Below are 17,040 nucleotides of genomic sequence, written 5' to 3' on the forward strand. Positions count from 1 at the left end.
TAGATGGAAAATATATGGGGTAAGGTAGAAAGGACAGATTTTTTGGTCCAGATACTTTTGTTAGGTAATGAGCACGTAAGGTCTGTTTCTAAGGTCCACCCATACTGAAATTGGTATCATGTTCAAGAACAACGAAGACAACAGATTTTTCATTTTCCCGAGCTCTGATACTATGTAAAAATAGAGGGGGAAAATATATGGAAAGTAGGTAGAAAGAACACGGAGACTGGTTCGTTTTGTTGGTCCAGATATTTTTGTAAGGTAACGATACAAAGGGTCCCGAGCATGTCACCGACTCTTTTGCCACATCGTCAATTAGAAGGGCATTGTACACGTGTGAACAGTTGACTCGCAAGTCGCATCCTTTCAATTTTATAGGTATCAGTTAACGTCATTAATTAATATTTGATTAGACTCTCTCTCTCTCTCTCTCTCCCCTCTCCAGTGCTTGTTTTGTTGAGTTTTTGTTTTGCATTTTCACCCTGGTCTCTCAGTTGATAGTTGAACTGAAGCAAATGGATTATGCGCTTGTTGGGTCCTTCCCCAAAGCATCTTTAGGTATTGCGATTTCAATTTACAGAAAATAATTAGAATTAGTTCTCTGCTTTCTCTGGTTCTTGAGTTGATGGCTCTGATTATTAATTTATTTTCTTATTTTCTTATTTTCTTTGTAATTAGTAATGGTTTCAGATCTTCAAATGCTGGGTTATTTGTTAATTCATTTAATTTTGTGCTGTTGGAGGTATTTACCATCTGGGAAAATCATCTTGTTGAAAGGTTCTTTCTTTTTTAGTGTATGGAGTCAGCAGACTGAAATAATTTATATTACTCATCTGTGTCTTTTTTTTTTATTTGAACAAACGATATGATCTATACTAAGGCCCTCAGTATGTGGTTGTGTGTTTCTCCCACATACCATCTATGGCACAAAAATTGAAAACGAAATGGTTATGAAACGGGCCCTTACTGTTTGGTTGTGAGTTTCTGCTAATTGAACTGCTTAGTGTGTTTTCTGATGCATTATCCAAATTCATAGGTAGTAGCGATTGGAGAAGGGACAATCCCAACAAGAACTGCTTTTCAGGTATTGCTGGTCCCACATAACATCTAATCTCCCTTTAAATTTTCAGCGATGAAAATTTCGTATTGTGATTCCATACGTGCGTATGCTCGCCAGCATGGTTCATGTGATTGAAATGTGGTCTTAGTTTAAATACTTGTAGTACTGTTTGAAGACATCTTGGTCATCAATGTTTGTCGGTAACCGTGCAGCATTGCTGTGTTGAGATCTGTAATATTCCATTGAGAGAGCTTTCTTCACTGTCATATTCACTTATAGATGCCCATTTCGATTGAAGTGTGGGTTGCTTACGCTTTAAATCTTAGTCGGGGTTACATATGGCTGGAAGTTTTGAAAGGCAAAGTGGTGATGGAGGTTTTTATTAGCTTTGAGAAACGAATTCAAATTACATTGAAGTGTAAGGGCTCCTAAACATTCAGATTCCAAGATAAATCCATAACTCGTTAGTTTAGGATTCTGATTGGTGAACACAAAGTGGGCCAACTGATTCATGTTTTCCTATATGAAAGAAAATTTTACCTCACAGTCAGAATTCTGTGTATTATTGATATGGTGCATCACTTAGCAATGTATTGTGCAATCTACTCTTCTTATACTTAGCTTATCCAAATGTAAGAAACGGTAAGACAGTAAGCTTCAAACTCTCATTTGATATGAAAAGTGATGTATGATTTGCCTTTCTCACTCCTCCATGTTGACAACTTTTTGTCACCCCGATCTTTGTGCTTATAGGTTCATATGTAGCAGTCAGGGTTTCAAGGTGCAAAGCATGGGTCGTCCTAGAAAGATACTGTGGTGCTGGATCTCAGCAACATCTTTTGAAGCGTCATACCATAGGCACTAAGGAAAAGTCTACATTCTACAGGAGGCATGATAAAAAGTTCTTGGTGAATGCTACTGCTGGCCACCCTCTTGAATCCGAACCTGATACTTATAATCCGAAAAGCATATGGAACTCTATCAAAAATGGTGTTGATGCTTTTTACAGGTTTTCAAGGCCGCACACAGTTATAGGCACAGTTAAGTTTTTAACACAATCATCATCACCAATCTTGACATTGTCCCATTTAGCTTGTTGACATAGAACTCCCACTAATATATGCTTGTGATTTGTAGTGAGTGGAAATCACTTAGGATCGTTACTGTTATATTTTTGTCCTTTACTTTGATGTTTAAAATTGATTTAGAGAGCTCACCAAAGTTTTTCTCTAAGCAGGCATTGAGCATACTGTCAGTTTCTCTCCTTGCAGTCGAGAATCTGTCTGATTTCTCTCCATTGTTTTTCACGGGGGTGCTGGAGGTGATGCCTCTGAAAACTCTTGATAACCTTGAAAGATTACATGGGTACAGTCGTCATTGCTATTCTCACACAATTTGTCTTTTGTTTTTCAGGCTGTAGTTGCTGCTCTGTTTATGAATATTTATATTGTTGGTTTGAATCAGTTGTCTGACATCGATATAGACAAGGTAGGTTTGTCAATTTTCTGCTAGCATTGAATGATTGGGAATAAGAATTCCATTACGCTGATTCAACTGGTAGAATTCCAGGATAGGCTCTTTTATTTACATGGAAGATTTGTGAATTGTCTAATTGTATAGTTGTATTGCATGTTATGTTGCAGGTTAACAAGCCTTATCTTCCATTGGCATCGGGGGAATATTCAATTGGAACTGGCATCATGATTGTGACATCTTTCCTAATTATGGTATCAAAAGCAGTGTGGAATACATATATACCTAACTTTCGCATTTATTTTACGCCTTTTGATAATTCCTTGCCTTTTGCTTTTCATTCCTTTTCGATTATAGAAGAGAGATGTGAGAAACATAAGGAGGTGAGAAAGAAAAGATTGAGAATATAAAAAAATCAAACTGTCTCTACATCTGAATGCTACCAAATTACTAGTACAGGAATACCTTAGTTTACGTGGAAAATCAGAACTAAGAAGAGCTGCTATTCTCAATCTTACTGTACACTTCTATTACAACCATCTGTACGGAATTAAAATTTACTATGAATTCATTTCCACCATGTACATTCTTCATGTACTAGATATGTTGTTTCTTTTATTTGATACCTATTTTTTTGTTCAATTTTCTTCTTGTGCTGCCAACTATCATCACGTCTTCACGACTTGAAACTTTGGTACTAATAAACCTGGCCTTGTTATTTCAATTGAAGGGGTAAAATTTAAAGGTAAATAAAACTAAGCGAAATGGGATTAGAAGTTCAATATTTACTTGGTGTCTGGATTTCTCATCAAGTGTAATCATATCTCAAACATTTTATGTGCTTTTGTTATAATTTAAATTGAGGAAGATACATGTCTCATTTCAACACATTCTGATTGTAACCGTTATTTTCTACAGAGCTTTTGGCTAGGATGGGTTGTTGGTTCATGGCCATTGTTTTGGGCCCTTTTCATCAGCTTTGTACTTGGAACTGCTTATTCAATCAATGTGAGTTGGCTTGCTCGTGTATAATCATCTCATTGACGTTCCTTAAATAGCTGTTTTGGGAAAGCAAATGTCACTCATGACAGCCAAACTGAGGAAAGTTTAAGAGTATTATCAGTTCATAGAATACTGAAGGCTGAACTTAAGTATTTAAAATTTTTCCATGTAAATCTAGCAATTATACTAATCTGTAAGCCAGAACTGTCAAGTGAGTGGATGCAGGTGGTCGTTTAGAGGACGAGTGCTCCCTCTCTCCCAAACAAAAAAAAAAACCGACAGAGAAAAATGAATTTTTAACATATCCATGATCATCGTTACGCATTGCATGTTCCTTGCACAAGAAGCATGTGCATAGTCCTTCGTCGGGATGTATTTATCTGGAACTATATGCATTATACACATGATGAGTGTGCAGATGTGATTAGAAGAAAGTAGGGTATGTTGGACGAGTAAATTGGGTGAATGACCAGACTATTGTTAATTGTGAAATATATTAATTACAATTGTTTAAGTACTAAGGGTTTGAGATTTCTGATAAGATAGTTGGCAAATAGGGTTTCCTTGACAATGGTATGGATGATTTTCCTAGTGACATGTTGACCAAACGTTCATCCTATTCATTTTCATATAAAATGCACTTACCACCACATTGTAATACTGCGTGGGTTTGAAGCAAACCTGGCGCAACAACATGGATCTTGGTTATTCTGTTGTTGAGAATTTCCTTTCAGAGCTTATAGATGCTTATTTAATATATGAATATATTAAATACAATTGTCTCTAATATGGTTTTTGAATCTTTTATACACTCAGTTACCACCATTGAGATGGAAGAAATCTGCTGTAGTTGCTGCAATGTGCATCCTAGCTGTTCGGGCGGTGATAGTCCAAGTTGCTTTTTTCCTGCACATGCAGGTTTGTTAGTTTCTAAGAAGAAATCAATTTATAGCTTCCAATTGTTTCATTCTCTCAGAAAATACTTGAGTTATGCAATATGTTTTCCACATTGATGGGTATTTTGCCATCATAAATTGATTCTTTAACATCACCGAAAGATTTCACTGTCTCGTGTCTGATGGAGCAATAGTTGTCAGTGTCCAATTCAGTGCCTGTAGCACAAACATGTCTGCATGTTCACACACATCAGACGGCTGTGAGGGCAATTGTTATGAACGGGAAATACTCAGATAAACTACTTAGTATTGTAATTGATTGATCATCTTTGTCATGTAGTCGGGGGCGCTCTCAGTGGTTGGGTTCTAATTTATCTAACGATTCCCAGGTGCATGTGTACAAAAGACCAGCTGCCTTCTCTAGGCCCCTAATCTTTGCAACTGCATTTATGAGCTTCTTCTCAGTTGTTATAGCATTATTTAAGGTAAAACCTTTTCTTTTTGTTCATTTCAATTAGAACTGTAATAGATCTACTTTAAAACTTTGTTTTGTCGATATGCGTTTGCTATTATTTTAATTCATGAAGTTCGTATAATAATAAAGGATGATGATCAATTATATTCATACCGTGAAATCATGTAGGACATACCTGATATTGAGGGAGATAAAATATTCGGCATCCGATCTTTTACAGTACGCATGGGGCAAAAGCGGGTAACCTTTTATCACACGCATATATACATATATTCATAGATATGTAATCTACGTCAGACTTTTAAGTTGATTAGCAAACATATATTGTTTGATTCTAATTATCTTTGGGCAGGTCTTTTGGATTTGTATTTCGCTACTTGAAATGGCTTATGGTGTTGCCGTTTTAGTGGGAGCATCATCTGGCTTCATGTTGAGCAAATGCATCACGGTAATGTTCTAGTTTCTAAATCTAAACAGTAGCAATTGTTACCCAATCTTCACTACTTCCGTGTTATTGAATGGTTCAGTTTCTCCTTTCTCTATAATTTTTGAATTATACATGTCTAATTCTAAAGGAAATACAAAAGTAGTGATAAGCTTGCTAACAGAAATAGTTGGTTATGTTGTGAAGTTTAGGTGTCCCTCTTTAAGGATTCTTAAAATTCTACTGATCGCTCGTTAACTCGAATCTCTGATTCTTACCCGTTGGCTTCCTTCACAAATGCAAACATTGTAAGAGTTGAACTGTTAAATGAGGCCACTTCAGTTTGTAGTGTACATAGGGGCAGTATGGCTTGTGAATTCATTCTTCATGTGTTCGGTTTTACATGAGAACGAGCGTTGGTCTTAAATTCTGAAGAGAAGTTAATAATCTTTTGGGGAACCTTGAGTAGGTTTTGATAATCCCTTCTTACAATTGAATTTTTGTTCAGATACTAGCATCCGAACAATGTGCCAAGAAGGGAGATTGATTTCTTCTATATTTGCATTGGTTTAGGTTTTGGGACATGCAATTTTGGCTTCGGTACTGTGGAACAGGGCCAAATCTGTCGATCTCAACAGCAAAGCTGCAATCACAAGCTTTTACATGTTTATATGGAAGGTAAATGCTTACCACCACTATTGAATGCAATTGCGGTAGAAAAAAGTATATCAGAAACCAAAAGTTGAACCATCCAAAAAAAACGCATGTATTGTTGAGAATGTATCTCGCATTTATGGGAGGAAGAGCCTTGCATGTCACCATCCAAAATTCTTTAGAATACGCAGCTTTTGAATGCATCGAACAGTTTGCATTCCAATAGCAAAAGAATGTATCACATGATTTGGAAGACAATTTGCTCATCAGTTTTTCTGTCAACATCTTACATATGTTCCACACGCTAATTCAAGTCCGCAGATTGCTGTTCATAATATCGTCATTGGTTGCTTTATCTTTCTCGTGGGCTAACATTTGTTCAGGCATGACAAATGCCTATATTCCTGGAGATGAGAAATTCCTCAAAAAATCATTTAGTAAAACCATTGGTTTGTATGGTCTTGAAATTGGACTCCGTCTGGAGGCTCCCAAACTAAGACCGATTTCCGGCTTTACTTGTTTCTAAATACCGTTGCTACTGTAGTTGTCGATTTTATGGATTGTACGTAATTTGTAGGTGATTTCTTTCATTTTGTCTAAATTCCAATATGGTATTACTTGTAATTCATTTGTTTGTTCTTCTTGCAGCTGTTCTATGCAGAGTACCTACTTATACCGCTTGTTAGATGACGATTGCAACTTTTTTCGGAGTAAAGGTTGCCTTCATAAACTTAAAAGGGGTGAAAATCAACTGCCATTGTAGGTGGAATTTGAGAATACAATTAGGAAACTTATGAGTGCATCCAGTGACTGCATTCGTTTATCTGCATTTGGTACTCTGTTATTTCCTTGGTACATTATTTCACCCTCCTGGACTGGATTCCTAGAATTTTTTTAGGAACAAGAGAGAACATTGATCTAGCATGTTGCATACACAAGATAATGCACTCGACTCGTCTGGAACCTTTTTTGCATATCGATTGAAATGTCGGAATGATTTGCTTTACATGCATCAACACACTTTTGATCTGTCCTGCGATTGTACGCGACACACGTTTCATACTTGTTGAGTAATAGCAATGAGATTCCCTAATATCATGCTAAGAATAGCTAGGATTTCCAGAAGAGGATGTCATTCTTTTGTTGAGAAATAAAAAGGAATATAAAAAATTTGAGTGGCTGAAGCTGAGGCAGCTACTTTCGAAGACACATTTCGTTGCACCGATTCACAAATGTTGTCCATGGGTCTCATAGTCATAACCATCATAGTAATAGCTACATACACGAATGGAAATCAGCAGCATGTCGGACAGTACACCATTATTTCATTTGTGATTCATGTAAAATACTTGGGGTGTGGGTAGGTTTAGACACTCCAGGCTGCAGACAATCATATGAATGTGTTTGTGTGAACCCTTCGATTAAAACCTTTTGTGAGTTATGTTAATGCTCAAAATTTGCAAGTTGACAAATTAAAACACTAAACCTTTGGTGGGCTTGGGATATGGACTAAAATGAAATGGACTCAAAAATTCAAGTTGTTCACCCCTCAAAAGTAGGTTGCATTTACTGTGTTGCTTGGATCATATTTGATTTAAGACTAAAAATAGTGCTCTACTAAATGCATGAATTCTCTATCCTTTTAGTCCTCTGATCACCTTACCAGAGGTTCCCACCCCATTATATAGGACCTCACTGAACCCAGAGGCCTTGTGCTTACCCCCTTTCACTTACCTGGCATTTAATACGCAACTTATGTAGACTAGTATGTTGACACCTTTTTACCCATTAGTTGGACATTATTTAGTGAACTTACATATGCCTAGTCGATATTGCACGCCTTTTTAGAGTTTTGCATGCTAAGTGTCCCGTTCTACTTTGGTTATCCAACCTTGATTCTCTGAGCGTTGTTTCGACCACCTTTAAGTCCCATCGTAGGCCTTTGCTCCTGACTATGAATCACCACATGACCAGATTGACGTCTGAGTAGACTTGCTCCTAAACACTTGTACTACAACATTGTTGGTTTTCCCACGTGCCTTTGGTGGTCAGAAAACACTTTATATTACCTAGTTGTAGGTTGTCGACTCTAGTGCTTGGGAGCAACTTTTCCTAAACCCTAAATGCCTAGCATTAATAAGTCTTGTAACTCCTTTGTCAAGGGTCCCTTCTTGGGCATGGAATTGCAATGCCCGGTCGGCACTCCAAATAGTGCTCGGTTGGAAAAGGACAAGGACTGTCTGCCTTCCCACTTCCGGTGCCCTCTTGTTTATGTGGTCATGGTTAAGCCACATCAACATTTTATATTACTATTCATTTTTGTCTTATTATCTCTATAAAAAATAATATAAAATGTTGATGTGGCTTAATTGTGACCACACAAAACATGAGGGCATAGGAGGGCACCGGAAGTGGAAGGGCAGACAATCCTTGTTCGGTTGGAAAAAGTGTTTTGGATGTTCTTGTCCCACCGTTCCATCAGGCACTTGATTTTATCTCATCTGTGCCTTTGGCAGTGTAGAGGCGGGAGACGTTTAAGTGCTTGATAAACGTGCCAACGACAAACTGGCGGAGTAGACAGGCGTGGTCACATGCACCGTGATGTTACTTCATGTCCCTTTAGCTCTCAAAGCAAAGTAAATGGGATGCCACGTTCCACAATCTTGCGACTTAGACGCCCCATTATCAACGATTGAAATCACATGCTCAAGGCTATGTAAACCTCCCTCGTCACAACTCATTCCCCTGATCTCACTTTCTCTACTAAAACTCTACCAATTTTCCTTCGCGATTCTTCCAGTTTCCTAAAACCGCCTTTTTGCAATTTTACATCCTCACCGTCTTCTCTTTGGGTAAATTTCTCTATCTTTACTCCTAATATTTTCATGGATTACTGAAAGCATGTCTTTGTACTTGCTTATTCTCGTAGTGGAGTTCAAATCCTCGGTCACCGCTAAGGTAGACTTCCCTTAGTAAACATGATATGGTAGACTTCCCTAACATAGGTAGAAGCAGGTTGCCTAGAATACATCACTTGACTAAGCACTCGCTCACCCGAGCTCAGGGCCGGCCTTGAGGGTAGTCAAGGTAGGCGGTCGCCTAGGGCCCCCAAGTTGGGGGGGCCCCAAATTTTTTTATACATCCTATATATAAAATATAAATAAGGAAAACGTAAGAAATGTCACAATTATTTCGTTGGTGCAGTGGAAACAGTTCCACTCCGTTTTCATTGGGGTGGGTAGTTCGAAACACTTTGTAGGCATTAGGTTTTGCTTTTTTCAAATCTATGAAATTAAAGATAAATTGCTCTTTAAAAATTTTAAAATTACAAGAATCAAAAGGAGTTAAAATAATTCAACAAATATTAATTTTGAATGAATTTTAAAATTCTTGGTCACCGCTAGGGTAGACTTCCCTTAGTAAACATGATAGGGTAGACTTCCCTGACATAGGTAGAGAGCAGGTTGCCTAAGCATTTGCTCACCCAAGCGCATGCACCTTAATTTGTAGAGATTCTCCCCTTTAAGTTTTTGAGATCACAACGCTACTTGAATATACGCTTTAGGCTTGAAAAGTAACAACCAAGAAGTCTATGAATACGAACAGACAGTCGTCAGCGACACAACCAGTTCTACCGACTCTCTTTCAACACATTCTGTCATGGAATCAACTTCATACTTCTCTTTCTCATGTGTTGCAAATAATTTCACTCTTCTCTTGTAGGATTTATCTTATGGGATAAATAAATATCAAAGGATATTCCATCCAGGATATTAACCTCCTAATTATCTATGTGATAATTAGATGAAAATCAAGAGATATTCATATTAGAATATACTTGGGATTTTCATGGGCTTTTCAATCTTTTTACACTCTTTCCAACCACTATATAAGGAGGCTTTAGGGAAGAGAGAAGGATATAAGAAACACAAGCTTTTCCATAGTTCAAATATTCTAGTTAGGTTTTAGAGCTATCACTTTTGACTCTAGGTCTTGGGAGGCGAAAACCATGGGGCAACTCGACATACTGTAGCCAACCCGACGACCTGCGAGGTTCTAGACATGCACGGAGGGTCAGAGCAGTTGTTCATGTTTGTAGGAGCATGTTGAGATTCAAGTTTCCGCATAAAAGGTACACATGTCCTTTCAAATTTATTTATAATCTTCCAATAGTGGTATTAGAGCCACTCACACACTCCTCACATGAAAGCATGAGATAGATATATATAAGCCATGAATGCTTGTCTTTAAAATTTTCGTTTTTTCCATGCTTATTTTTCCTGGGTTTTAACGCTTGGGTTATGTTCTTTACATTCATATGGGACTATGTTTATATGAATACGCCATGAATGCTTGTCTTTAAAATTTTCGTTTTTGCCATACTTATTTTTCCTGGGTTTTAACGCTTGGGTTATGTTCTTTACATTCATATGAGACTATGTTTAAAAATTGGTAAAGAAAATCCAAGTGGTTAGAGAGATAATTGAAACCCTAGTTTCTTAATAGCATGAAAAATGAATTTTTTCAAGGTTTTTGCAACCCTTTTTTCGTGTGGTTAGAGTTGTTTTTGGAATTCACCAAAGAAGACTTAATTGTAGATGATAATCTGATCTTCCTAACGACATAAAATGCGCATAAAATGGATTTATATTCGCTAAGTTATGGCCTCTGTAAACAGGCATTGCGAGAGTGAAAAATCTGGAAATTCCAGATTTTTTGGAAGAAGAGGACGAACAGTGGTTCATCTCTTCCACTCTCGGCCTAAGCAAGTACGAGTACAACGCTAGGTTTTCGTGGATGTTAGCTACATCGTTGGATTCATCTCAGGGAGTTCAATCCAACGGAGGTCAAAAGAATGGCATCGGACCACCAGAAGGCGGCGCGTGTGTGTCACGCGCCACCCACGGTGAGTGAGTTCGCGCAATATTAAATTAATTATTAAAAAAATAAAAATTAATTAATTAATTTTGCTGCTTTTGGCGGCGCGTGGGCTGTGTTTTTGGGACACAGTTGGCGAGTGAATCATTGTGGTTCATTGACCTACGTAAGTGTATATTTAGGTTTGGTATTAGAGATGTTTTTAATTTACTAAAATTAAGGAAACGTTCTTAATTAACCCTTAAAAAAATATTCAACACATGCCAAGATTTTAGGAAAATCAAAAAGAGATAATATCGATCAAATTTGCTCATGTTGATTGAGAATTTTAAATTAGAAAGGAATATTCTTGAGGAGAATATTTAAAAAAAAAAAAAAAAAAAGATAACCTAATTAATAAAAAATAATGAAATTAGATTGGGGTTCACTGATGGTCACCTCTTATTTAATGTGGTGTCTAGGAAAAATCTTTAAGGAAACACTTTGGGTGTCAAAGAGGTTCGGTTTTTAAAAGCTTCGCGCTACCACCCCTCCCGGATTTGAAAATAATTAGAAAATATGATCTTGACTCTTAGAATTGAATGGTAATTACGAGCGACTTAGCGGATTTTTTAATTTCAACCTAGGAGAAAAAGTGAAATATTTTCTAATGAGTTTTTGAAATAAATAAATGTAAGAACTGTAATTAATAATGTCAAAATTATTTCACGCTTGTAGAAAGAAATAGCTGCCAATAATGTTGTTGCTGATTTGACCAAAGGATAAAAGCTAGTTGGAACCAATTATGATATTTGGCATAGGAAGATCCAATATTTTCTCAATGAACAAGAGCTCTTGGAGCGTTTTGAGGCTTCGGTGGATGAGCCTGATCTTGAGAGAGATGGAACCACTGCGGCTTAGCATACAGCTAGTGTAAGGTCTTATGAATCTTGGTTCAAGAAAGATTGAAGTGCGCACTTTACTATGTTAAGCAACATGCATGATGATCTTATTGGTGAGTATGAAGGGTACTCGACCGTTAAGAAGATGTGGGACCAGCTGAAATTTGCTTTTAGTGGAACCTTAACTACTAGGCTGATAAGTCTAGTGTTGAAGTTTAAGGATGGATCCTAAGCACTCTACATCTGAACATCTTAGGAAGATGTCTAGTATGATACAAGATTCGAAAGCTGCTAGGAGTATCCTCATCGATGAACAGCAAGTCCAAGCTGTGATTAGGCCCCTCCTAGACTCGTGGGATGCCCTTAAACAAATCATGACGCACAATGATCAAATTAAGAAATTTCATGACATCTCGCGTCATGTTGAACTGGAAAGTGAGCTCAAAGTGGCGACCCAGAGTATTGCCCTTTTGACTCAAGGTGGATCCAAAAAGGGCAACTAGTTCAAAGGAAAAGGTAAGACCAAGTCTGAGAAAAAGGATGCAAAGCTGGCTCCTAATTCTAATAAGATCAAGGCCTACAGAGGTAAACGTGGCAACAAAGACGAATCCAAGTCAACGTGTTTTAACTGTAAAAAGAAGGGACATTTAGCTCGTAATTGCACTGAGTCGAATAGAAAGGTAATCCCTAACCCTAAATCTGTCATTGTTTGTGTATGTTTGCATATACATGTTGCTCACATGTCCGATAATTGGATTGTAGACACAGGAGCAACCAAGCATGTGACGCGAGATAAAAGGGGGTTCGAAAAGTATCAACGTTTTCCAGCAAAGTCATACTGGGTATACGTGGGTGAAGGAAGTCGTACAAAAGCTTTGGGAGTTGGTTCGTATCGACTTTAACTAAGCACTGTGTGTTAACTATTTCTACATGATGTCTTGCACGCCCTTGGAATGCAATTTAATTTGCTTTCAGTTACTATACTTTTATATGAAGGATATTGTTTTGACTTAAGCCAGTCTAGATTTGTGATCTATTTGGATCAAGTTGAAATTGGAAATGGTTCAATAAAGAACGATTTTGTTTGCTTGGATTTGATTAATTCTTGTTCTTCTACTTCTTTAGTAACTGTTATTAAACATGTTAATTCTGAAACACGGCATGCTAGACTAGGGCATATAGGGCAAGATAGAATGACAAGGTTAGTTAGAGAATGCATGTTGCGGTCACTCACTAATGTCAATCTGCCTGTATATGAGTCTTATTTAGCTGACAAAACAGTTAGAAAGCCTTTTGGAAAGGCTGTTCGAGCTACTTAATTGTTAGAGTTAATCCACTCTGACATTTATGGACCAATAAGTGTGAAGGCCCGTCATGGCGCCTCTTATTTTCTGACTTGATTGATGATTACACGCAATATGGTTATGTGTACTTGATCGCTCATCGCTATAAAGCTTTAGATTGTTTCAAATGCTTCGTAACTGAGGTTGAGAATAAAAAAGGCGCACTGATTGTGGACGTGAGTATTTGTCTGACTAATTAAAGGTTTTTTGTGAAAGTAAGGGGATACGCAAGCAACTTTCTGTTCCTTACACGCCACAACTAAATGGTGTTGCTGAAAGGAGAAACAGAACTTTATTAGACATGGTCAGGTCTATGATGGCGCATGTAAATGTCCCCATATCTTTTTGGGGTGATGCATTATTTGTTGGAAATGTGCCCTAAAGCCAATCATATGATGATACTTTATGGACATTTCACATGTTAAACTAATCTAGTTTAATATAAAGGGCAAATATTATTGTTTAAAGCCGTCTCATATAAATGTTATATGCTTAAACGATAAGTCCAAGGAATATGTAATTGGGAGAATGTGATCTAAAGAAGTTAGATACATGAGATCATTCTCTTTTGTATACATATCCTAAACGTTCCTGATCATAGGATTGCCGATTGGGCATTGACAGTCCGTTAAGATCAGTACATGCTATGTCTTCTCTTAGGGAGAGTGATTGGTCTTGAGTCATTGGTGTGACTGACACCAAGACAAGCATGTAGGTTCTTAATAGAGAATGAGTCCACTGAATGCGATCAACAAGGAGTTCTCATACTTATGTCACATGGGAACTCATAGTTGGGATAATACAAAGTAGTCTTTTGACCCGAGGCATCATAGTTGTCTTGTGGTTAGGTCCTTGATCTTTGACTATGTCAAAGTCACTCCATCAGAGAGTGTCCACGACATAGTTAGGGTTAAGCCACTTAGCCATGGAGGCAAGTGAATGCGCAACAAGGGATCTCTAACCTTCAAACCGCTTGAGGGAGAATACTCTATGATATGATTAAGAATCTCTAGCCGGAGTATGAATGAGATTTAGGAAGTCGTTCCAAATCACATTCAAGGTAATCATATAAGTAAATGAATCATATTGGATAGTAGACATGAATAAACTATTAAACCAAACAATGTGTCAAGAGTATTGTATTAGAGAAATATCGTATTGCATTATAATCCTAAACTGAATAGGTTCTCCACCTCTTCTGATTAGCTTGGGTAGCGATGATATATTGCTAGGTGTCACTCATGGTTTGTGGAAGCTCTAAAGGTGTATAATCACTAAAGGGAGAATTGAAAGTATGTTTCAATTCACAATTGATTTGAAGAGTTCTAATCGCTCACTACCTAGCTAAAAGGAACCTAATGGATCGTATACCGTGTAAGGTAGAGATTGAAGAAACAACTGAGATGAGAAAGGATAATTAAATGGTTTAATTATTTATGGCTATGATTAATTAATATGTTAATTAATCAAACGAATAAGTTCGTTATAGACCTCGGTTTCGTTTTGGGCCGCAAGGCCCAATGGGATTTGAATGTCAAGCCCATTAACTTAAGTTGTATGACAACAGGAAAACACAAAGAGCTTGAAAGCCCAATGAATCCTTAAGGCTGGCCGCATTATAGGATGAAGGGTTTTGGTTCTTTTGTCACTTAATTGAAGGGACTATATAAAGAACTTTATAAAATTTCATCATTATGGTTTCTTTTGGAGAAAAGATGAGAACACAAAGCTCTCTTTTCTCTCTATGAGGCCGGCCACCCTAGAGGAAATTAGCTAGCAATCTTACTTCCTCTAGTTCACTCATCTCTTTATCAATGCTCTCCTTGGTGTAGAGACTTAGAGGTTCTCTATTTTGGGAACTTGGAGAATCCATTCTACCATCCTCATCCAAGAAATCCATGGAGCTAAGAAGTAAGGAATGAAGGCCCTATCTCTTGGGTGATTAGCCTTTGCTTATGCAAAGAGGAATCAACAAAGGTATAATATTTCTCAACTCACTTTGTTCTTGAGTTGAGTCATGGTTCACCACACTCATTAGGCCTTGAATTTCATGGGTAAAGTTTTGTTTTTGAGTGAATACAAGCATGATTCAGACTTTTAATTATTAATTGCATGCATAGATGTTGCTCAAATGAACTAGTTTTCACAAATATTTCCTTCCTTATTGACTGCGACGTATATACTTAACCGTGTGCCTTTAAAGACGGTTCCCTTAACTCCATACAAACTTTGGAATGATGTAAAACCCAATATGGGTAATTTGGGTCCTTGGGGTTGTGCTGGATTTATTCATAATCAATCACATAAGTTTGGAAAGTTGGGTCCTAGAGCAAATAACAATATCTTTTAAGATATTGTGAAAACTCGAAAGGTTATGTGCTGTATGGTGAACATCCAGATTGAGGGAGAACCGACATTGATTCACGTGATGTGGAATTCATAGAGAGTGACTTCCCAAAAGTTGGTGATACTGTCAAAAACCTTGATCTCCATGAGTTGGAGAAAGATGAAGAACACGTAACATTTCATGCGATGGAGGGAAATTAATTTCCAATCCAATGGTCACTAAATATGATGTAGGACGACTAAAGTATTCATAAACACTTAAAAGAATACGCCCAATGATGGGACTGTAGACTCTGAAATTCAAGGTCACACAGTTCGAATAAGCAAGAGAGGCCACATTCTCAAACGTTATTTTGAGGTTGATGGGGACGCCTACATTTGCATACCTTCAGAGGAAGATGAACCTTCTTTTTACAAAAAAGCGTTGTCTTCAACGGACAAAGAAAAGTGGATAACTGCAATGGAGGAAGAGATGAGCTCTATGGACAAAAATACTATTTGGGAGTTAGTTGACCTTCCGCCTGGACGTAAAACCATTTGAAACAAGTGGGTTTTAAAAATCAAATGCAAGGTCGATGGTTCAATTGACAAATATAAGGCACGCCTTGTGGCAAAAGGATACACTCAGCAATTGGGTGTAGACTATGAAGAGACATTCTCCCTTGTGGTGAGGTTTGCCTCTATTTGCCTCATTTTAGCTATTGTTGCTCAACCATATTTGAAATTTTACCAAATGGATGTTAAGACAACATTTCTTAATAGAGAACTAGACGAGGAGTTACACATGGATCAACCCCTAGGCTTTGAGGCCAAGGGACAAGAGCGCAAAGTTTGCCGCCTAAAATGTTCCATATATGGCCTCAAGCAAGCGTCTAGACAGTGGAATATTAGATTCCATAATTCAATCACTTCATTTGGTTTTGAGATGATTAAGGAAGACCACTGTGTGTATCTTAAGAAATCTGGGAAAAGTATTCTCATACTTTCTTTATATGTTGACGACATCCTAATATGACAAAACCTCCATATAAACCACGAAAGCGTGGTTATCATCCCATTTTGAGATGACAAATATGGGTGAAGCACATTATGTGCTCGGAGTTAAGATCACGAGAGATCGCTCAAGGAAACTTCTAATTTTGTCTCAAGAGACTTAGATTAAGAAGGTACTTGAACGATTTAAGATGGAGAACTCCAAACCCACAGATACTCATATTGAAAGAGGCGCGATATTGTCCTTAGAACAATGTCAGTGTCCAAAGACTAAGAAAGAGAAAGAACAAATGGCAAATGCCCTCTATGCCTCTGCAGTAGGAAGTCTAATGTACGCAATACTTTGCACGCGTCTGGACATTTGCCATACCGTGGGCCAGTAAGCCACTATCAAAGTAATCCTGGACAAGCTCATTGGCAAGTCGTCAAGAGGATTATGACATACCTGCAAGGAACAAAAGATTTAGCCCTATGTTACCAAGGAGGGGATATGAAGTTGAGAGGATATAATGATGCAGATTGGGCAAGCGATAGAGATGAACACAAGTCCACCTCAGATTATGCTTTTGTCCTTGGAGGTGGAATTGTTTCTTGGTGTAGCAAGAAGCAAACTTG

The 17,040-nt window shown here is 37.6% G+C and overlaps 1 protein-coding gene across 2 annotated transcripts; it reads left to right on the forward strand.

Moving 5' to 3' along the window:
• The first annotated feature begins 285 nt into the window (after nucleotides 1–285).
• LOC137737524 (homogentisate phytyltransferase 1, chloroplastic) lies at nucleotides 286–6,990 on the forward strand. 2 transcript variants are annotated; one of them, XM_068477033.2, is made up of 13 exons: nucleotides 286–558; nucleotides 1,037–1,084; nucleotides 1,814–2,100; nucleotides 2,298–2,381; nucleotides 2,474–2,548; nucleotides 2,704–2,787; nucleotides 3,452–3,541; nucleotides 4,352–4,453; nucleotides 4,821–4,916; nucleotides 5,075–5,146; nucleotides 5,259–5,354; nucleotides 5,904–6,008; nucleotides 6,633–6,990. In XM_068477033.2, the coding sequence occupies exons 1-13, from the start codon at nucleotides 516–518 to the stop codon at nucleotides 6,672–6,674; spliced, it is 1,224 nt and encodes a 407-aa protein (XP_068333134.2). In that variant the 5' UTR covers nucleotides 286–515; the 3' UTR covers nucleotides 6,675–6,990. The 2 variants fall into 2 exon arrangements, 1 of the variants encoding a protein (XP_068333134.2); XR_015954834.1 differs by having other exon boundaries at nucleotides 337–558; nucleotides 5,839–6,008.
• The last annotated feature ends 10,050 nt before the right edge of the window (nucleotides 6,991–17,040 follow it).

Source organism: Pyrus communis, chromosome 13 (genome assembly GCF_041283825.1).
Source record: "Pyrus communis isolate YQ-2024b chromosome 13, ASM4128382v1, whole genome shotgun sequence".
NCBI lineage: Eukaryota > Viridiplantae > Streptophyta > Magnoliopsida > Rosales > Rosaceae > Pyrus > Pyrus communis.